At 37.1% G+C, this 22,832-nt stretch overlaps 1 protein-coding gene across 1 annotated transcript in view; it reads right to left on the bottom strand.

Annotated features, from left to right (window-relative positions):
* The window catches only part of RNF180 (ring finger protein 180), a 120,732-nt gene extending 99,375 nt beyond the window's left edge, over positions 1–21,357 (bottom strand). Inside the window, exons 1-2 of the mRNA XM_036280363.1 lie at positions 21,223–21,357; positions 768–863 (exon numbers count right to left, since the gene is read on the bottom strand). Coding sequence (XP_036136256.1) covers positions 768–863; positions 21,223–21,357 — 231 coding nt within the window. The remainder of the gene's footprint in view (positions 1–767; positions 864–21,222) is intronic.
* Between the last annotated feature and the right edge of the window lie 1,475 nt (positions 21,358–22,832).

Below are 22,832 nucleotides of genomic sequence, written 5' to 3'. Positions count from 1 at the left end.
ATAGTGGAACATCTGCAGTGTTCTAATACATTTTGTCAAGTTCAGGACATGTACAAGCACCACATTGGCATTTTCCCTGGAAATCATTACAATGTGAGAATAGATACAAGGAATAACTATCAAATGTTATCGTTTAACAACAACAACAACAACAAAAGTTAAGCTAGCCAGTGGAGAAACAACTATATTTTTCTAAAAATCATATTACTTATAGTTTTCTAAGACTTAAGTGTCTTGAATTGTGAGAAATAAGGGTACCATACTGTTAACAAGGTTGAGTTCTTGCTCTTACAATATTTCATTAAAGAGCCTTAAATTTTTTATTTTACTAAGCCAGAAGAGTCCTTAATTATCCATATTTTATATGTGTGTGCATACATGAATAATATATACAGGATATTTCATTCACTCAATAGACAGTGTACTAGATGCCGGGGATATAGTAACAAACAAAATAGAAAAAGCCCTGACTTCATGGAGTTTATATTCTTGTAGGGGAGTGGGGCAATTATGTGTGTGTGGGTGAGTGTATACATGTGTATGTGTATACTAATTCATGTACTTATATATGTAAGATGTACTTATGTGTATTTAAAAGTACTATATATTACTGACAAGTCTCTTTTGAAAAATAAAATTTCAAAAAGAGTTATACACCCTTTCATGTCTGTTAAAACAATGCATCTAAGAAAAAAAGCTCTAAAATAAGGACAAAAACATTCTGAAGGTAGTATATTCCTAATTTTACTCTGACACTGGGAACTTACTTTTTGTATTACGTGGCTTATCCATTCTGGAAGGGCTTCTGTGTTCATGTGCCACACATGACAAGTATTTTTATCATCAGCTGAATCATATCTATCCTGTTATATAAAAATGCATGATAGTTATTACCAGTTCAGAATTTATTTCACAAATTTAATATATGAATAAAACACAAAAATATAAATTCAGTTTTGACTAGGAAGGAAATACACACTGCCCTCCTCTCCTCACTCCCATATCCAAAAACAAACCCACAAAGACAAGAAAGAAAAAAAAGTTCCTGGAATAACTACCTGCAAATTTAAAAAAAAGCAAGCCCTCCATTTCATTGAGTTCATTAAATTTAAAATTTAGCAGTATGTTACTTATTGGACAAATTCAGCGCTTTATTTTTTTTCCCTGTGTTTGTGAGAAAAATAGTGCCAATCATGACAATTTTCCCTTGCCTTCAGTGTCTGATTCTATCTGGATTCTACTAATGACAGAATAAGGGAGATGCTATATTCTTTCTATCAAATGATCAAGAAAAAGTGCAAGAAGGTGAAGGAGAGGGTCAATTGAGCAGGCAGCTGGGAAAGCCCTGAAGAAAAAACAAAATTTCATAAAGAGACACTTATGGCTTTCTGAAGTAGCTTTGTAGGAATAGATGTGGTTATACTTGAGACAGTATGGCTTCTCAACACGTTAGGATGAGACAGGGTAGGCCAAGGTGGAGATACGGGCTCTTCACTACTACGTGACCTTAGGCCAGTTGCTTTACCTCTCTGGGTCTCAGTTTCTACATCTGTAAAACACTACTAGATAATTTGTTAAGGCCCCTTCTGAGTCTACACAATTTCATTCTATGAAATGACAGAAAAGTGTTGATTGAGAAGAATAAGGAAAGTGTTCTTCTTTCCTCAGGATCAGATTTTATAAGCAGCAGCTACGCAAGTTGCCAAAGCACAATTCTTTTTTAGATTTCCCAAACACCAGCATGACTTTTTACTATAAACAGGTTAACAAAATAACAAACAAGGATATTCCAAAACATACCTTATAAGCTTCCACTCACAGTGATATAAATGACATGAAACTGAATCTCTTTAAGAACCTTTCACTGAATTGTGATCTGGAACCAGGATCACCAGAATTTCTAGGTTTAATACTTCAAATTGATCCTTCTGGACCTTGCATCACTTTTCCCTCCCATTAGTAGATCTTAAAATACTAAATGCGCCCTGGCTGGTTTGGCTCAGCAGTTAGAGAGTCAGTCAGTCTGTGGTCCAGAGAGACCCGGGTTCGGTTCCCGCTAAGGGCACGTGCATCGGTTGCAGTTTGTCCCCGGCCCTGGTTGGTTGAGTGGGTGGCAGCCACTAGATGTTTCCCTTTCACATCGATGTTTCGCTCTCTTTCTTCCTCCCACTCTATTTGAACAAAAAATGAAAAAATGTCCTCTGGTGAGGATAAAAAACAAAACAAAAAAACAACAATTAAATGGTAGCCCAGTGTAGACAAAAAGTTTCAGTATGATTTATTTACATATTAGAAAGATCTATAAAGAAGCTATCTTAATCTAATTTCTGACAGCATCCACAAAAATCACAATGCAAATTAAAAGGGCAAAAGGTCTTGAGCTATTGATATAGTTTAGAGCACATTTCATTATTTTAGGTTAGAGCACATTTCATTATTTTATATACTGTGCACAATGGCATTTAATACACCATAAACAGTAATCAGTGCTAAACCAAATTCAAAATTATAATGGTGAAAGAAAACTTTTGTTATTCTTCCAGTTCTAATGTTTAAAAATATACAACACAGGTTGAAAATATTTCAATGGAGAATACAAAGCTGTGGGAAGGTTTTATAGTTGGGCACAGAAAACAATGTTATCGTTTTATTCATGATGTCTGCACTCCAATTCTGGTTAACAAAATGCAACTTTCCATGTCAATAGTGATAATAATGAGAGGGCTGGGCAATATGAAGAGGGTATTATTGAATGGAAGCAAAGTTAGGAAGAGAAGAGAAAATGCTAGTAATAACTTCTAGTTCAATCATCTTACTGCTCCCTAATACATGTCTCCTCACCAGAGTGTTGGACAAACATACAAAAGTTTATTTTATTATAGATTCTCATGAAATTATATAGGGAAATTTCAGGCAGAGAGGTATTTACTCATTGGTTTCAAAATGGCAAAGTGAGTCCATATTCCAGTGTATTCTCCCTGTTAAACCACAAAACCTATGAAAGATATTTCAAAATAACAAAATCAATAGCTAAACTAGAAAAGAGAAATGTCAATGAACCAGACATTGAGAGGACCCTCTGAAAGATTAATGAGGGAAACAACAGCATACTGTATCCAAGTACAAAATGGATCAGAACCACACAGAGGATGGACCAGGACAAAGAGGTGAAAACTAGAAGAAGGGATCTGGCAAACTATTAGAAGTAAGTTGAAGTGTGACTGTCTCCAGCCAAGAGTAGTATTTGGGGAGAGAGAAATAGGGCAACATTGCAGGGTGTCTGGAAAGGCCTAGAAACAATGAAAAGCATTTGTAAAATTCAGAAGATGAGCTAGTGAGGACCATCTATTCTCACTGAAAATAGAATCATGACATATAAAGAATGTGATGTAGATTTGTTTGCACTTATAAGGTACATCTCTAACACATATTGCTTTTTATTTTAAAAAAGCAAGTGGAAGAGAAATAACTACATTCTGTATTATGATGTTAAAACATATACAGCCTAAAAGACAGTATTTTACTTTTCTATGGAAACATATATATGTAAATGTTTTTTTAAAAAATTACCTAAAAGGAAACTTTAACTTTCCCATGATTATTTTAATGAGAGAATATATTATACTTGTAAAATTAAAATTTTACTTAAAAATTAATTCCAGTAAAAAGAAAATATTGACTCTGGCAATGCTGGAGTAAGAGCTATTAGATATGTTCTCACCATTACAACTGGTAAAACTAGGTAAGATTAAAAAAAGGTAACAAGAGACAAAGATGGACATTTTATAATGATAAAGAGACAAGTCATCAAGAAGATATAACATTTATCAATATATATGCACCCAACCTAGGAGAACAAAATATATAAAGCAATTACTAAGTGACCTAAAGGGACAAACTGACAAAAAAAAGCAGTTTAGTAAGGGGCCTGATTACCCGGTTGACAGCAATGGATAAATCATCCAAACAGAAAGTCAACAGAAGATATCAGCCTTAAATGATACGTTGGAACAAATAAACAATATTTCTAGAATTTTCCATCCCCAAACCACAGAATACACACTCTTCTCAAGTTCACATGGAACATTCTTGAGGATAGATCATATTTGGGGGCACAAAAGTAGTCTTAATAAATTTGAGAAGACTGAAATTATACCAAGCATTTTTTTCAACCACAGAGATATAAAATTGGAAATAAACAAAAGAAAGCTGAAAACCACAGATATGTGAAGATTAAACAACTATTGGGTCAAAGAAAAAATAAGAGATTAAAAAAATACACAGAGACAAATGAAAATACAACATACCAAAATTTTTGGGATTCAGCAAAAGTGGTACTAAGAGGGAAACTTTGTAGCAGTACAGGCCTATCTCAAGAAACAATAAAAATTTCAAATAATCTAACATCACAGCTTAAGGAACTAGAGAAAGAAGAATGAATTCCAAAATCAATAAAAGAAAGGAAATAATTAAAAATTAGAGTGGAAATAAATGAAATAGAGAACAAAAAGACAATAGAAAAATTAATTGAGTTGGTTCTTTGAAAAGATAAATAAGACTGGCAAAAATCATTCAACATAATTCAACATGTTAACAAGATATAGAAGAAAACATGAAGTTTCAATACACATGGAAAAATTATTTGATAAAATTCAACATCCATTCATGATAAAAACTCTTAGAAGACTAAGAATAGAAAGAAACCTTCTCAACCTGATAAAGGACATCTATGAAAAATCTATAGCTAAATTCACAATGGTGAAAGACAACTCTTACTGTAAGATTAGACACAGGATGACTTCATCCACCATTTCTATTCCACACTGTATTGATGGTCCAAGTGAGAACAATATGGCAAAACAAAGAAACATGCAGATGAAAAAAACAAAATAACAAAGAGATACAACTGCATACCCACTAGGATGGCTATAACAAAAAATAACAAAATAATGAAGAACACAGAAAATAAGTACGGGTAAGGATGTAGGGAAATTGGAGCCCTTGTACATTTGTGGTGGGAATGTAAAACAATGCATTCTCGGTGGAAAATAGCTTTGTGGTTCTTGAGTAAGTTAAACATGGAATTACCAATTGGCCTTACAATTATACCCCAAATAATTGAAAACAGATGTCCAAAGAAAAATCTGTGCACAAATATTCACTGCAGCACCACTGACAATAGCCAAACAGTTAAAGTGACCCAAATGTTCATCAACTGATGTATAAACAAAATGTAGTATAGTCATATGATGAAATATCATTCAGATGTAAAAAGGAATGAAATACTGATACATACCATAACACGGATAACCTTTCAACACTTATTAGAACAATGGAACAGAGTAGAGCCCCAAAATAGACATATATATATATATATATATATATATATATATATATATATATGGTCAACTGATTTTTGGTAAATATGCTAAGGTAATGAGAAAAGATAAACTTTTCAATGGGTGCTGGAACAATGGTTGTATCTGTATAAGATAAAAAAAACAAAAAAACAAAAGAACAAAACAAAAAACAACTTGATGCTTACCACACACCATGGACAAAATAAACTGAAAATGATCAGAATCCTAAAAGTAAAAGGTATAACTACAAAAACCATTGAAACCTTGGGATAGGCAAAGTATTCTTAGGACACAAAAACACTAGGTATGAAGAAAAAAATAATAAACTGGATTTCATCAAAATTAAAAACATCTATTCTTTGAAAGTCATCACTAATAAAATAAAAATGCAAGCCATAAACTGGAAAAAATTGCTTGCAAAGCCTATATCTGACAAGAACTTTTTACTGGAATATAAATAACTCTTACAACTGAAAAAGAAGAAAGCACAATTGTAAAACTGCAAGATTTTAAGACACAAAAGATGAGATACACTAATGTCCAATAACCACATGAAAAAAGGCATACCATCATTAATCACTAGAGAAATGCAAATTCAAACCAAAACAGGATGTCACTGCACATTTATTACAATAGCTGAAGGAGAAAGAAAAAGAAGGAAAGGAAGGCAGGATGAACAAACTGGCGACCTCGGCACTTATAAGGCATAGAACTGAAATTTTCATACACTGCTTGTAGAAATACAAAGTGGTATAGTCATTTTAGAAAATAGTTTGTCATCATGAACCAGTAAAAAGGAAAGAAAGAAAATAGTTTGTCAGTTTCTTAGAAAGCTATGCCGTCACTTACCATAAGACCTAGTAGTTCCCAGTAAGAATCGAGATAATTGAAAATACATGTCTACATAGAGACTTATAAACAAATGTTCATAGCAACTTGATTATCGCTTAAAATTGCAAACACCCCAGTGTCCATCAATAACTATGGCAGCCATATAATGAATAAAGTATGGAATTCATATAATATAGTGGTCCTCAGTAATAAGAAGGAATGAGTTATTGATATATGCAATGACATGAATCAATCTCAAAAACATGCTGAGCATAAAAAGCCAGACATAAAAGAACAAATACTATATGCCTATGTTTATAAGAAACTAGAAAAGACTGAATGTTGTACATTTGAAATAGTGGCGGGTACATGAGTATGTATATACTTGTCAAAACTCACTGAAATGTTCATTTTATTGCATGTAAATTACATCATAATATTTATTGTAAAAGATAATAAAAATACCCTCAAAGAAAAGGGGTCAAGAAACATTTGCAAATCATGAAAGTTTTAGCTGATAAACTCCACGGGGCATGCATTATCTTAGTCCTCTTTGTGCCCTCAGATCACAAGACGGTGCCAAAACATAACAGGTACTCAGTAAATGCTTGGTGAATAAAAAAATGACTATTCTGCATCAAATTTTATCAGTTTTTCACTGAAATCCTTGCCCTTTACCTTCCCTAGCCCCTGTAGTTTTTATTTTCTTCAAACTACTGAAGACTGCCAAAAATGTGCACTGCAATAGTGTGCTTACTTTTACTGTCTGTATTCTCAGGAAAAACTCATTTAAAAATTTGAATTCTTAATAATTTAGTCATATATGAGCCAGGGTTTCATTATAACAAATTTAAATGGACTACACAAATCTATTTTAAAAAGAACCTTGGGAATCTGATTGAAGATGACTCAACAAAAATTAGCCGTGTAGCTTTACCTAAATACTTTGTCTCAGAAACAAAATGAAGGTCTATATATAAGTTTTGAAGAATAGAATACTGATTAGAGTCATAACACATTAGCTTTTTCCATTAGGAGCTGACAGTTATGCAGATTAGTATAACTAATAAAATTGCAAAAAGGCTCTCATAGAGAATACCAAGTGAAATTGACAAATACAGTCACTTTTACTTCCTTATTAAATCTGTTTTTTTTTTTCCTGATATTTCAAGTTCTGGTCTATATAAGAGATAAATAAATATTTCTACATTGGTAGAAAGAATAAAAGAATGTTAATGGAAATCGACCTACCAATATTGAATAATTACCGAACCCAATGTTGACGTTGGGATGGAAGAGATTTATATGCCAGGGACCATGATGGGTACCTTACACTTATGTTCTCATTTTATTGTACATATTCCATTATTTCATTTAATCATAATATTTCATTTAGTCATGATATATCTTTTAATATCCTCACCCAAGGATATAATTTTAGAGAGAGAGGAAGTGGGGGAGGAGAGGGGGGCATTAATGAGAGAGTGAAACATCAATCAGTTACCTCCCATACTCACAATGACTGGAGACTGAACCTACAACCTAGGTATTTGCCCTGACCAGGAATCAAACCCACAACCTTTCTGATGTATGGGATGACACTCCAGCACACTGACTCACCCAGCCACAGTGTTATTATATTTAATCACATAAGATTGTTTGGGATACTAAGAAACCACTATCTACTATAAATTCTACAGATGCTAATATGATTATTCCCATGAGAATAAACATTAGAGCCATAGTTCTAGGTAGGTGGAAATTTTACAGTATACTTATTCTTATTTTGACTAGGTAACAAAAATCTGTACTGATATTACTATGACAGGGCACTGTTTAAGGTTTTACTATTTCCCATACAAGGAGAAACAAGAGAAATTAAGTAACTTTTATGTAGCCTGTCCAAGGCCATACAGTAAGCAGCAAAGCAATTTCCATCCAGGCAGTCAGGCTTCAGAGCTCACGTTCTCAGTCACCAAGCTTCCTATTCCAAATAGTAAAATTTATCGTTTTTGTGGCAGCCTTCCTACATCTTTAGCCCAGGTATGTTTTAAGGCATATGCTATTCTTCTTCCCTAAACGTATAAAACAAAACAAACAAGCAAAAACATAAAGCATAATTTATTTTTAAATTAATCAAGAACAATGCACTAGCTTATATAGAAGGTAGGTAGGTTTAGGAAACATTCCACAGTTGATGCTGATATGTGACTCCACACCCCAATCTTCTTTATTTTAGAACTATTAATATAAGCAAGCATATATGTTCTCTAAATTGTTAAGAGTTAAAGCACACTTTCACACCAACTAAAAGAAGAAATCAGTTATAATAGATGAGAGGAGAGGAGATAGAGATGAGAGGAGCAAAAAAGTCTGGGTTAGGAGTGTAGCATTTTGTTCCCTTTTCTGAAGACTTAGATATGGCAAAGACATGCAGGCTAAACACGGAAATCCCAATTATAAATGAGATGGCCAACTACATCAACTGTATTTACAAACACAAAGCCTTACAAAAAATGTATATGATATTCATGTTATTTATTTTCAATATAATTTTACAGGTTAAAATGAGACATATCACCTATTAAGTTTATAAGTCTATAGTAACAACTTTTTAAATTAATTAATTAATTGTTGGTACATATGTTTCTCCTTTTTCCCCCCACTGATAGCCCCCTCCCTCTCCCTCCCTACCCTGTCCCCAGCTTTGTTGTCCATGTCCATATTCATGCATATAACTTCTGTGGTTTATCCGCCCCCCCCGCCACACACACACCCTCTTCTGGGGATTGCTAGTCTGTACCTCACTTCCATGTATCTGGGACTATCCCATTCCTCAGACTGTTATGTTCATTATATTCCACAAATAAGTGAAATCATGTGATATTTGTCTTCCTCTGCTTGTCTTGTTTTGCTTAGATTAATACTCTCCTGGTTCCTCCATGTCGTTTCAAAGGATAAGAGATCTTTCTTTCTTATAGCTGCATAGTACTCCATTGTGTATATGTACCACTGCTTTTTTATCCATTCGTCTACTGAAAGACACTTGTCCTGTTTCCAGATCTTAGCTATTGCAAATAGCGCTGCTATGAACATGGGGGTACATATATTCTTTCTGATTGGTGTTTCAAGCTTCTTAAGATATAGTCCTAGAAATGGGATCACTGGGTCAAATTGAATTCAATTTTAAATTTTTTGAGGTAACACCATATTGTTTTCCATAGTGGCTGCACCAGTCTGCATTCCCACCAGCAGTGTACTAGAGTCCCCTTTTCTGCACACCCTCGCCAACACTTATTGTTTGATGATTTGTTGATGGTGGCCATTCGGACAGGTGTGAGGTGATACCTCATTGTTGTTTTAATTTGCATCTCTCTGATGATTAGTGATGTTGAGTATTTCTTCATATTTCTCTTGGCCATTTGTATATCCTGTTTAAAGAGGTGTCTATTCAGCTCCTCTGCCCATTTTTTAATTGGGTTCTTTGACTTCCTTTTGTTGAGCTGTATGAGCACTCTATATATATTGGAAATTAACCCCTTATCTGATATATCATTGGCAATTATGCTCTCCCATACAGTGGGTTGCCTTTCCATTTTGGTGGTTGTTTCTTTTGCTGTGCAGAAGTTTTTGAATTTGATGTAGTCCCATGTGTTCATTTTCTCCTTTGTTTCTGTTGCCTTAGAGGTAGTGTATTAGTGCAAATTCTGCTGCATATGATGTCTGAAATTTTGTTGCCTACAGTTTCTTCTAGGATTTTTATGGATTCATGAGTCACATTTAAGTCTTTTATCTATTTTGAGTTTATTCTTGTGTATGATGTAACTTGATGGTCTAGTTTAATTTTTTTTTGCATGTAGCTGTCCAATATCCCAACACCATTTATTAAAGAGGCTGTCTTTACTCCACTGTATGCTCTTGTCCCTTTCTCAAATATTAATTGAGCATATTGTCTTGGGTCAATTTCTGGGTTCTCTATTCTATTCCATTGATCTATCTGCTTGTTCTTGTGCCAGTACCAGTCTGTTCTGATTACAGTCGCTTTGTAGTATAACCTGAAAGCTGGTAATGTGATCCCTCCAACTTTGTTCTTCTTTTTTCAAGATTGCTGTGGCTATTCAGAGTCTTTTTTGGTTCCATATGAACTTTTGAAGTATTTGTTCTAGTTCTGTGAAGTATGTCGTTGGAATTTTGATGGGGATTGCACTGAATCTATAGATTGCTTTGGGTACTATGGACATTTTAATGACGTTAATTCTTCCAATCCATGAAAAAAAAGTGCTTCCACTTTTTTATATCTTCCTCTATTTCTTTTGTCAATGACCTGTAGTTTTCTGTGAATAGGTCCTTTATTTCTTTGGTTAAGTTTATTTCTAGGTATCTTAATTTTTTTTTTGTGATGGTAAATAAAATTATTTTTTCAGTTTCTCTTTCTGTGAGGTCATCATTGGTGTATAAGAATGCCGTTGATTTCTTGACGTTAATTTTGTATCCTGCTATTTTGCCAAATTCACTTATTAAGTCTAGTAAATGTTTGATGGAGTCTTTGGGGTTTTCTACATATAGTATCACGTCATCTGCGAATAATGACAGTTTCACTTCCTCCTTTCCAATTTGGATCCCTTTTATTTTTTCTTCCTGTCTGATTGCTGTGGCTAAGATTTCCAGTACTATGTTAAATAAGAGTGGCAGAAGTGGGCATCCTTGTCTTGTTCCTGTTCTTAAGGGAAATGCTTTTAGTGTTTGCCCTTTGAGTATGATGTTGGTTGTACATCTTTCATATATGGCCTTTATTATGTCAAGATATGATCCCTTTATTCCCAGATTGCTGAATATTTTTATCAGAAATGGGTGCTGGATATTGTCGAATGCTTTTTTAGCATCTATTGATATGATAAGATTTTTATCTTTCATTTTGTTAATGTGGTGTATCACATTTATTGATTTGCAAATATTATACCAGCCTTGCATCTCTGGGATGAAACCCACTTGGTCATGGTGAATAATTTTTTTGATGTATTGCTAGATTCAATTTGCTAGTATTTTGTTCAGAATTTTGGCATCTATATTTATCAGGGATCTTGGCCTGTAGTTTTCTTTCTTTGTAGTGTCTTTTTCTGGTTTTGGAATTAGGATTATTCTGGCCTCATAAAACAAGTTTGGAAGTCTTCCTTCTTGACTTTTTTGAAATAGTTTGAGGAGAATGGTTAATAATTCTTCTCTGAATGTTTGGTAAAATTCCCCCATGAAGCCATCTAGGCCTGGGCTTTTTTTCTGGGAGAGTCTTGATTACACTTTCAATTTCTTCTGTTGTTATTGGTCTGTTCAAGTTTTCTATCTCTTCCCGGTCCAGTTTTGGGAGACTGTGTTTCTAGAAATTTGTGCATTTCGTCTAGATTGTCGAATTTGTTGCCATATAATTGTTCATTATATTTGTTAACAATCCTTTGTATGTCTGTGGTGTCAGTTATTATTTCTCCTTTTTCTGATTTTGTGTATTTGGGTTCTTTCTGTTTCTTGGTGAGTCTAGCTAAGGGTCCATCAATCTTGTTTATCTTTTCAAAGAACCAGCTCTTTGTTTCATTGATCCTTTGAATTGTTTTTTGGTCTCCATGTCATTTATTTCTGCTCTGATCTTTACTATTTCCTTCCGTCTACTTGCTCTGGGATTTTCTTTTTGTTTGCTTTCTAATTCTTTAAATTGTGAGGTTAGACAGTCAACTAGAAATGTTTCTTGTTTCTTGAGGTAGGCCTGTAGTGCTATGAACTTCCCTCTCAAAACTGCTTTCACTGCATCTGATAGATTTTGCGTTGTTGTGTGTTCATTTTCATTGGTTTCCAAGAAGTTTTTAATTTCTTCCTTGATCTCCTCGGTAACCCATTCATTGTTCAATATCATGCTATTTAGCTTCCATGTGTTCAAATGTCTTTGCATGTTCTTGTTACAATTGATTTCTAGTTTCATGCCACTGTGATCTGAGAAGATGCTTGATATGATTTCAATGTTCTTGAACTTGTAGAGACTTAGTTTGTGCCCTAACATGTGGTCTATCTTTTAGAACGTCACATGTGCACTTGAGAAGAATGTGAATTCTACAGTTTTGGGGTGTCATTATCTATAGACATCTATTAAATCCATTTGATTTAGTGATTGATTTAGAGCCTGTGTTTCCTTGTTAATTTTTTGTCTAGATGATCTATGTAGTGATGTCAGTGAGGTGTTCAAGTCTCCTGCTATGGTTGTATTGCTGTTGATTTCTCCCTTGAAATCCCACAGAAGATTTTTAATATATGTTGGTGCTCCTATATTGAGTGTATATATTTTTACCAAGGTTATATCTTCCTGTTGGATAGATCCTTTTAATATTATGTAGTGGCCGCCTTTGTCTCTAGTTATGGCCTTCATTTTGAAACCTACTTTATCAGTTATGAATATTGCTACCCCAGCTTTTTTCCCTTTCCGTTTGCTTGAAAGATTTTTTTTCCATACCTTCAGTTTCAACCTATGTCTTTTGTTGTGAGGTGGGTCTCTTGTAAACAACACATATGTGAATCATGCTTTCTTATCCAGTCAGCTACTCTGCGTCTTTTATCAGAGCATTCAAACTATTCACATTTAAGGGGATAATTGATATGTACTTATTTATTGCCATTTTTATTTAGTGTGGTTCTATTTTTCTTCCTATTTCTTCTACTAATTACAGCAGTCCTTTTAGCATACCTTGCAGTGCTGGTTTGTGTTAATATATTTCCTTAGCCTTTTTTTTTTTTGGTCTCGGAAGCTCTTTATTTGACCTCTATTTTGAATAATAGCCTTGCTGGATAGAGTAGTCTTGGATTCAGATCCTTGTTTTTGATGACGTTGATTACTTCATGCCACTTCCTTCTGGCCTGTAATGTTTTTGTTGAGAAGTCAGTTGAGTGCCTTAAGGGGTTTCCTTTGTAAGTAACCTGTTGCTTATCTCTTGCTGCCTTTAGGATTCTCTCTTTAATTTTTGGCATTTTAATTACTATGTGTCTTGGTGTGGGCCTGTTTAGGTTCTTCATACTTGGGCCTCTCTGTGCTTCTTGAATTTGAATGCCTTCTTCCTTCACCAAGTTAGGAAAGTTTTCTGTCACTATTTCTTCAATTATATTCTGTAACCCTTGCCCATTTTCTTCCTCTTCAGGGACTCCTATGATGCAAATGTTATTACATTTCAAGTTGTCCCATAGTTCTCTTAAGCTATCTTTCTGTTTTTTAATCATTTTTTTCCTTTTGGTTTTCTGATTAGTTGATTTTTTCTATCCTGTCTTCTAATTCACTGATCTGGCCCTCAGTTTCCTCTACTCTTCTGTTTAGTCTTTCCAATGTGTTCTTTATTTCTGCTATGTTATTCTTCATTTCCACTTGGTTGGTTTTCAATGTTTCTATATCTCTACTCATGGTGCTGATGTCCTTACTCATGCTGTTGAGCTTCTCAAGATCATGGTTCTGAACTCTACCTCTGATAATTTGCTTAACTGCATTTCATTGATCTCATCTTCGATAGAGTTCTCTTGTTCTTTCATTTGGGATTTGTTTCTTTGTTTTACCATTTTGGCTATCTCAGTGGGTTTTGAAGCCTGCCAAATTTTCCCTGTGGGTGTTGGTGTTCTGCTGTTTGTGGCTCCCTCTACTGGGTTTGGATGAGCCTGGGGGGGCCCTCATTAAATACCACTGTCAAGTCTTACTTTCCTGGGTAGATTTGCAAGCCCAGGAAAGGTTTAGTTATCTTCTAGTGTTTTATTTGGAGACTAGTTGTCTCAGTTATTCAGGGCCTTGGAATCTATTTCTGGTGTTCTGCATAAGAGGATTTCCAGAGGGTGGGATAGATGCTGGTTGTTAATGAGCCTCAATTTGCATTTCTTTGCCTCACCTGTGAAAGGCTGAATCTCGGGGGTGGGGCGCTGCTGCTTTTCCCTACAGCTCTGGGAAGGAGCACACTGGCCACTGTCCTTTGTAGCCGCAACTCAGCAAAAACTCTGAGTGCCCTCCAAATCCTGGTTGTCCTTACAGAGTTCCAGCCCAGTCTGCCCTCCCTCTGCCGTAACCCCCAGGTGAGTGGCTGTGGCTATTTTAGTGCTCTGTCCCTGCTCTCTGCGCTGTGCATCAAGCTTGGTCTTTATTCCCAAGGGCGCTGCTCAGGCTAAGACTGCTACTGTCCATTGGCTCACAACCTGGCAACCTCTCATGCCTCCACATATTCTACCAGTGTCCCTGGTTATATGATCCTGTCCTGCAGCTTTTCTGTTGCTTTTTTCTGAGGATTTGTCTTTATTTTAGTTGTAATTCCTGTTTGGTCCTGGAAGATCGTGTGTGTAGCTTCCATTCACTGCGCCTCCATTTTCACATCCTCTATGCCTATCTTGTGTGCAGCTGGGTCACACAGACCTGTCTGGTGCCCCTGCACCCTGCAGGTCCCACGGGTAACTGGATCACACAGTCCCTTTGGGTACTGGGCTCTATACCTATGTTATGGGCTGCTGGGTTGCACAGGCCTCTCTGGTGCTTCAGCACACTGCAGGTCCCACGGGTAACTGGATGGCACAGTCCCTGCTGGGTTGCACAGGCCTCTCTGGGTCTTCAGCACCCTGCAGGTCCCACAGGTAACTGGATGGCACAGTCCTTGCTGGGTCGCACAGGCCTCTCTGTTGCTCCTGCACCCTGCAGGTCTTGTGGGCAGGCAGCTGAATTGCATCAGTCCTTCTGGGGCTCTGGCTTCCCACTGCTTTTGTGAACTGCTGGACTGCACAGGCCTCTGTGGAACCCCAGGCCCTGCTGCTGGTGGCTGGGGAGGGCTGCTGCCCCATGGGGCTCAACTGCTCAGCTTTTGCTGTAGTTTTTTGGGATGCGTCTCAGCTGCTGGTCTGTGCTTCTGTTGCCTGGGGATGAATGTCTGCTCTCTAGCCTCTGTTGCTGGGGGTATATCTCGACTCTGATCAAGCTGCTACTGTGGGGTATGGTGCTGGGCTCCCAGCTATCAGCGGCTTCCATAACTGGCACTGTGGGAGCTCTACAATAATGCACTGGTCTGTGTTGAGACACAGTGTCCACTGGTCCGATGGTGCCAGGTGTACTGGTGGGCTCAGGTTGCTGGGCCCTAGCTGCTCCCACTGCTTCCTCCCAGGGAAGACCCAGGATCTTCCAAGATGGTGGGACCTCCCCACGGAGCAGGGAGAAGGGCCCTGAAGGGCCGCTTACCGTGGTAGCAGGCTGCTCCGTCCACAGCACAAGAACCTTCTGCTCCGCGTCTCTGCACTGCACAAGTTTGGTTGTCCACCTTCACTTCCAGTCACACTCTCTGACACACTAGCTCACTCTCTCACACACTTACCCTCCCTCCAGTCCTGCCTGCCGCCATCTTCAAGCTGTCTCAAAAGCTTCCTATACTAACAATTTTCACAAATCACACAAATGTGTGACCAAACAAGTTCTAATGGGTGTATATTTTCTTTTAATTCTTTTCCTTTATTGATGTGAGAGGGAGGGAGGGAGAGGGAGATAAAAACATCGATGAGAGAACATCCATTGGCTGCCTCCTGCATGCTCCCTATTGGGGATGGGACCCACAACCTGGGCATGTGCCCTGACCGGGAATCAAACTGGCAACTTCTTGGTGAAGGGGTCAATGCTCAACCACTGAGCCACACCAGCAGGGAATACTGGGTGTATTTTAAGACACATGATTAAACTGGAAGCAACATGATTTGAAGAATTTAAAGCTTTTTTAGTAGGAGCACAACAGGTTAACTCCTTGAGAAAAATTAAACTGAAAATGAGAAAAACTGTACTATTAGGATTTTTAAAATCCTACTAGACAGATTTCATGTCTCAAATTTATCATGTTGGGTGAGGAGGAAGGAAAGGGAAATTAAATAACAATTTCGCATAAGGCTGTCAGGAAAATGCCGACAAAATGTTCTGTAAATGAAATAATATGTTCAAACAGCAGGTGGAGCTAATGCACTGTTGTTTAGATTTTTGTGTTGAAGTGTAGAGAATGTTTTCAGTTGCTGTGTAGAACTTCATTTAATTTTAAAATTATAAATTTTATGCATTTCTTTTTATCAATTAATGATATTTAAGATTTTAAATTAATCAGAACATGTTAAATGTAAAATGTTGACATAAAACAATTTAATGTTATTATACAATGTTTTGAAAAATGTTTAACATAATTATTTCCAATATTAACAATAACATTCCCTTAGCTAATTCATTAAAATATATTATTTAACTACTGAAGTTATACACACTACAGAAAATGATCAGGTAACAAAAATGTCATTAAGATTAACATTACTAATTCAATGTTTAAAGTATTATAAATGTAAAGAAACCAAATTCTGTTAGACTGTCTTGTTTTCTATTTGTACTTTGAGAAGGTATTTCGAAGGTGAGAACTTTTTACTCAAAAGGAAATAAATGAAAAAAGAAGAAAGCCTCACTTAAGGGCAATCTCCCTGTATCCATTCTTGCTACCCTTTTAATTCACACAATAGCCAAAATGATCTTTTTAAAATTCAAAGTTTAGCCGTGGCCAGTTTGGCTCCATGGTTAGAGTGTTGGCCTGTAGACCAGAGTCTCAGGTTCAATTCCGGTCAAGGCATGTACCTCGGTTGCAGTTTGGTCCCCGGCCCTGATCAGGGTCGTGTGGGAGGCAACCAGTCAATGTATCTCTCATGTCAATGTTTCTCTGCCTCTCTCTCTCTTTCTCCCTCCAGCTCCATCTGCTGATTAATGTAAAAATATCCTCAGGTGAGGTTAAAAAATAAATAAATAAAAGTCAAAGTTTGTGTTACTCCTTTTCAGTGACTTCCCAGCTCTTGGGAGAAAGATCAAAGTCCTTAATTTGGTATACAAGACCTTAAATGATCTAACTAATACTCATCTTTCTAGATTCAAATCTTGCCAAGCTCCTTCTTGATCTCTCAACTCCAACCATGGGATTTTTTCTAGTTCTATGGATATACCACATTATCCAACACAGGGCCTTTGAACATGCTGATCCCAAAGCTTGGAATGTTTTTCCACCATGTACCGTCCTTGCTTCTCATCTACCTTATCTCTACACAAGTCTCTTCCTCAGAAAATCCTCCCCCACACTAAGTCCAACCCTCTGCCTATATCCTATTCTTATGGTTCCCACGCTTTCTTTTTTGCCACCTAAACAGCTAAAACTTAATATTTATGATTGACCACTGTCCTGAAAGCTTCACAAGGACGGAATATATCTCTTCTGTTCTTTGAATTTCCAGGGCCTATTACAGGACCTGTTGTGACTTGGTCTGCTTGGTCTACCCTAACAAAATACCATACACTGGGTGGCTTAAACAACAGACATATTCCTCACAATTCTGGAGGCTAGCAGTCTGAGATCAAAGTGCCAGCACATTCAGGTTCTGGTGGCAGTTCTCTTCTTAGCCTGCAGACTACTGTGTCCTCACCTGGAGGGAGGTAGCAAGGGAGAAAGGAGGGGAGGGAGAGGGAGGGGGAGGAGAGGGAGAGAGGAGTGGGGAGCGAGGGGAAAAGAGAGAAAGCAAGAGAGACAGACACTGTGGCCTCTTATCAAATTGGGGTCCCATTCTTATGACCTCATTAGTCTTAATTACCTCCTAAAGACCTATCTCCAGATATAGTCATATTGGGGGATAGGACTTCAACATATGAATTTGGGTGAAAGAGGACACAATTTAGTTCCTAGCAGGTAGTAAGTCTAAGTATGGAATAAATATATACTGACACTAAGAAAAGGTCACATAAAATATTTAAAATGTAATAAGCAATGAAATATAATTTATTTCAACATTATAGCCATTGAAGGAAAGATACGAGCAGGATAATAAAGCCAGAGAAAAAAATGAGCAAACTATCCAGCAAAAAATGTAAAGAAGGAAGTATATGATCCATAATCAATTGAACATTCATCTATCATATTTATGGCCATCACTGTATTGGTAATAATGTTATAAGAATAAACTCCATATCCAGGTTATAGAAAGAGTCATAACCCAAATAATTATAATGCTTTACAGTCAGTGTTGGACTATTCCCCAATTTCCATTATCCTCAACTAACTGGAATCTAGTAACTGTCCCTACAACTCTCACACTACAATGAACGTCGATCAATGACCTCCTCTTTGCTAAAACCATTACATACTTTTAGTTCTCATTCAGGTTCTCCACTTATGGCCGTACAGTTTGCATGCCAACTCTGTACAAATCTGGGGGCACCTTTCACAGACTAGCACCCTCTGGGACTGTGTAGTATACAACGTGAATTTTGAAGATACTGTCTGGTCTTCTACATCTCCCAGCAATATTCAGAATGACTAACCAATATCTCCTTCTGGAAGACATCTGTCCTTTGATTTTCATAACACTGTATCCTACTTCATAACACTGTATCCTACTTCATAACACTGTATCCTACTTCATAACACTGTATCCTACTTCATAACACTGTATCCTACTTCATAACACTGTATCCTTCCTGCTACCCCACACACACTATTTTGATCTCATCTTCTCTCACAGCATCACTCATCACTTATATGTGATGACTCCCATGTAGTTCAAATCTCTGTTTTGAATGCATAGAACAAGCAGTTTCCCCAAAATCTCTATTCGAATGTTTTGTAGTCCACATAAATCTGACATGTCCTAAAGTATAATCGAAACTGATTAAAAAACTAAAATTGAGGACATCATTCTCCTCATGGCCCTAGATATCACAAATGGAAACCATTTTTTGTTATTTTATGTGTATGTTTGTAGGGCTTTTGTTGTTATTTTGCTTTTGCTCTTGGTTCTTGCCTACATTTCATGTATCTCAGACTTGAAGATGTGGTAGGGGTCCCCTTCTTTCCCTGTAGAAGTAGTAGACTGTTTCAAAATTCCACTCCAAATTCTTTGTCACATGCCTTACTACATGCCAGTGGCTGGAAAACTAAAGCTCAAATGTCCCAGATTTCCTTACAGCTCAAGTTCCACACATGACCTAGCTTCCACCAAGCTAACACACCTGCTCTATATTATAAAAGCAGAAGCGATGACTGTATTTGTGCTGTTTCTCTTGGCAAACCAGGTTTGGGAGGCACTCGGTTATTTTGCAGCAACAGTTTCAGTAACTCCGATTTCCAGTTCCTACTTTTGTGGGAGCTGAGCCAGAGCGTGAGACTCCCGTTTCCTGGCACTGAACTGGGATAATGAAGTGAGGTCCCGGAGCCAGAGCTCTGAATGCTGTTCCCCAGCTTTCTAATCATGGATGTTCTGAGAGCCATTTCGTGTCTGCGCAGGGTGTGGAATGCAGGAGAATGAGTCCAGGGTTTGTTCAGGTTAGGGAAACCCACAGGGGGAACTCTTACATACAGTGTCAGGGTAAAGGAGAAATAAACTTGCTACTCAGGACAACACAGCAGGAAACTTGCCTATCTCAACTTTGGTAATCAGCAGAAGGAAAAGAAAAATCTTCCCTTCAGGGTGCAAAAGAAGTTCTTTTTTTTTTTTTTTTTATTCTCACCCGGGGACATTTTTCCATTTTTTGTTCAGATAGAGTGGGAGGGAGAGAGAGGAACGAAGAGAGAGAGAGAGAAACATCGATGTGAAAGGAACACATCGAGTGGCTGCCACCCGCACGACTGACCAGGGCCGGGGACAAACTGCAACCGAGGTACGTGCCCTTAGCGGGAACCGAACCCGGGTCTCTCAGGACCGCAGGCCAACGCTCTGACCGCTGAGCCAAACCGGCCAGGGCCAAAAGAAGTTCTTAACAAAAAGTCCAAAACATAAAGGACATGATTAATAAATTCATCTGAATTATATTATGAACTTCTGTTCATCAAAAATGACCACAAAGAGAGATATACAAGTTACATAAACAGGCAGAAGCTATTTGCCAAGACAATAACCAACAAGGGACTAGTATTTAGAATGCATAAAGAACTTCCAAAAATAAAAACAAAACAACCTAATAGAAAAACAGGCAAGAAGGAAAAAACCAACAAAAATTTACAGAAAACACAAATGGCCTCAGAAAATGAGAAGGCATTAGAGTGGAGAGGAGATAACCATGATCACATGTGACCGAGGCAAAACCAAACCAAACCGTGTGTCTCTCAGAGAAGGGGAAGAAAACAAGGTAGGTGATTACAGCCACTCCCTCTGCTGAACCGAGAACTCCCTGCAAAGCCCACGGACCTCTGTCTGGGCTGCAGCTCTCTGGTACTGCCGCTTTCGTACTGCTCTCAGGGAAGTTCAGGGATTTTACTTCTGTTGTTTTATAAACATTTGTTTTAGCTCTGGTCAGTGTGGCTAAGTTGGCTGGAGCATTCTCTCCTACACCAAAAGGTCGTGGGTTTGATTCCTGGTCAGGGCACATACCCAGGTTGCGGGTTTGATTCCCAGTCAGGGTGCTTACAGGAGGCAACTGATGTTTCTTTCTCACATCGATGTTTCTCTCTTTCTCTCTCTCTCCCTCCTCTCCCTTCGTCTTTCTCAAAAATCAATAAAAAAACAAACATGTAAATACATTTATTTTTATCAGGAAAACCAGTTAAAAGTTGCTGATTATTATTCAGGTGTTTCTACTGACTTTTTAATTATACATGAACCTTCACTTCTAGGCCCATATTGAATATTTTTTAAAAAATTTACAATAGAATAGGTTTTCCATTTATTAACAGAATCTTGAATTGTTTGGTGATGACTTGAACTGTAAGGTTCACTCACTGTAGGAATAAAAAAAGGGACTATTATTACTTTAACATGTCTATTATAACTTAAAACTTTAAGGTCATGTTAATGTGAGTGGCTAAAGGTAAATTAATTGTAACTGAGGAAGGGATGCCTTCCGAACAGCACTCTGAAATGTTTTCAGTGGGTCAAATAAAATTAGGTAAAGCTAAGTCAGGCGTGAAAGGAAATGTGTGTGTGTGGTGGTGGTGGGGGGGTGCCCACAGCATTCCCATACTAGAAAACTAAAAACTAGAGAGTTCGCAGGACTGACCTTAATTACTTGATTCTCGAGATACTTCATGAAACAACCAGAACTTGCTATACATTTTCTACATTTCCAACACCGAAGAACATTTATTTCTTCTTGATTATGGTTTTTAGTTATCACTTCTTGACTTCTTTTCATCTGTGGGAAAATAAGTTTAGTGTTAGAATGTTCAACTGTGTCACTTCCAACTTCATTCTCTAAACCCTGTGCACAGCATTGGCCAGCGGTGGTGCAGAGGAAGATCAACCTTTACTGAGGCACCTACGAGTTCCCAGGGTTTAGGTTAGGAGCACTCTACAAACAATGTCTGGGACGGAACAGTCCATTTAATTATTCTAATGATGCACTATGTTAGTAACTACCAGCTTATTTTATTTTTTTAGAACAGTTTAACCTTATGTCTTTCCACCTGCTACTAACCGTGGTAAATGGCAGCTGCTGCAGAGTCAAATTAGTGACTGCAGTGGCTTCAAAAGAGTCATAATAAAGAAGTATAAATATTCATGTAAGTAAGATGTTTTCAGTAGCCACAGTGTTAAGTAGAATAGGATTTATTGGGTTGTGGTTAATTTTGTGAAAATGGAAACTTCCTTTAAATTGATGGCAGAAATCCTTATACTGAATGCAATAATTTTTCTCTTGTATATTGTCCCGAGTGGAACAGTTAACAATACTACATCTTGTGGTATGTGTAGTCAAACAAATAAACTTAAAGTACAGATCTACTAATTTTAGAGTCTATTTCATACTTGATATTTTATATCAATTATGTGATTTAGACCAATCCATGATAACAGTTTCACACTAATAAGAATTCTAAAATAGATGCAGTGCATTTAATAACTGGCTTTGTAACTATTCAGTATAAAGAAAATGTTTTATTTATTAGGCTACCCACAAGGGTCCACGGCCTTGTTCTCTCATTTTTCATTCATTCAACAAACATTAACCGAGAGCTAACCATATACCAGCAAAATGAGTCAAACTCTGGGGCACAAAAAGTGAATAAACCTTTTTCATGTCACTGAAGTGCTTATAGGGGGTCAATAGTTTTCCACCCTAGCTCATTAGAATCATGTAGAAAGCTTTAAAACAGTGATGCAAAGGCCCCCCCTCCTAGAAATTTTGACTCATTCTAAGATAAGGAGGAAGTTAGGAATAAGAACATTAAAAAAGTTCCACAGTGTGGTCAGGGTGAGGACAGAGATATACTACACAAACAATGAACTGAAATGCAACAGCTATAAGGACTATAAGAGGAAACACAGATTGACCTTAACCAAACTTAAAGGAAGGATTTAAGGAACTCTGACTAGAGAGACACAGCGTGCCTCTTCTGTAGACAATCTAGCTCTGACCTTCAGGTTGCTAGGTAGCATTCTGTCTCCACTAACATCTGCAGGACCCACCTTAGCCCAGTTGACCACTCTATTGAAACTTTGTCCTCAATGATTATCAATAATATCTTAAAATGTTTTATTTGCATTGTATTTATTGGGGTGACACAGTTAACAAAATTATACAGGTTTTAGGTGTACAATTCTACAACACATCATCTGAACATTGTACTGTATGTTCACCATATCAGTATCTTAATTTGCAAATGTTCTGAC

Source organism: Molossus molossus, unplaced genomic scaffold (assembly GCF_014108415.1).
Source record: "Molossus molossus isolate mMolMol1 unplaced genomic scaffold, mMolMol1.p scaffold_m16_p_3, whole genome shotgun sequence".
Classification (NCBI taxonomy): Eukaryota; Metazoa; Chordata; class Mammalia; order Chiroptera; family Molossidae; genus Molossus; species Molossus molossus.
The sequence above is the reverse complement of the archived record's forward strand: the minus strand, read 5'-3'. Positions and strand labels throughout refer to the sequence as shown.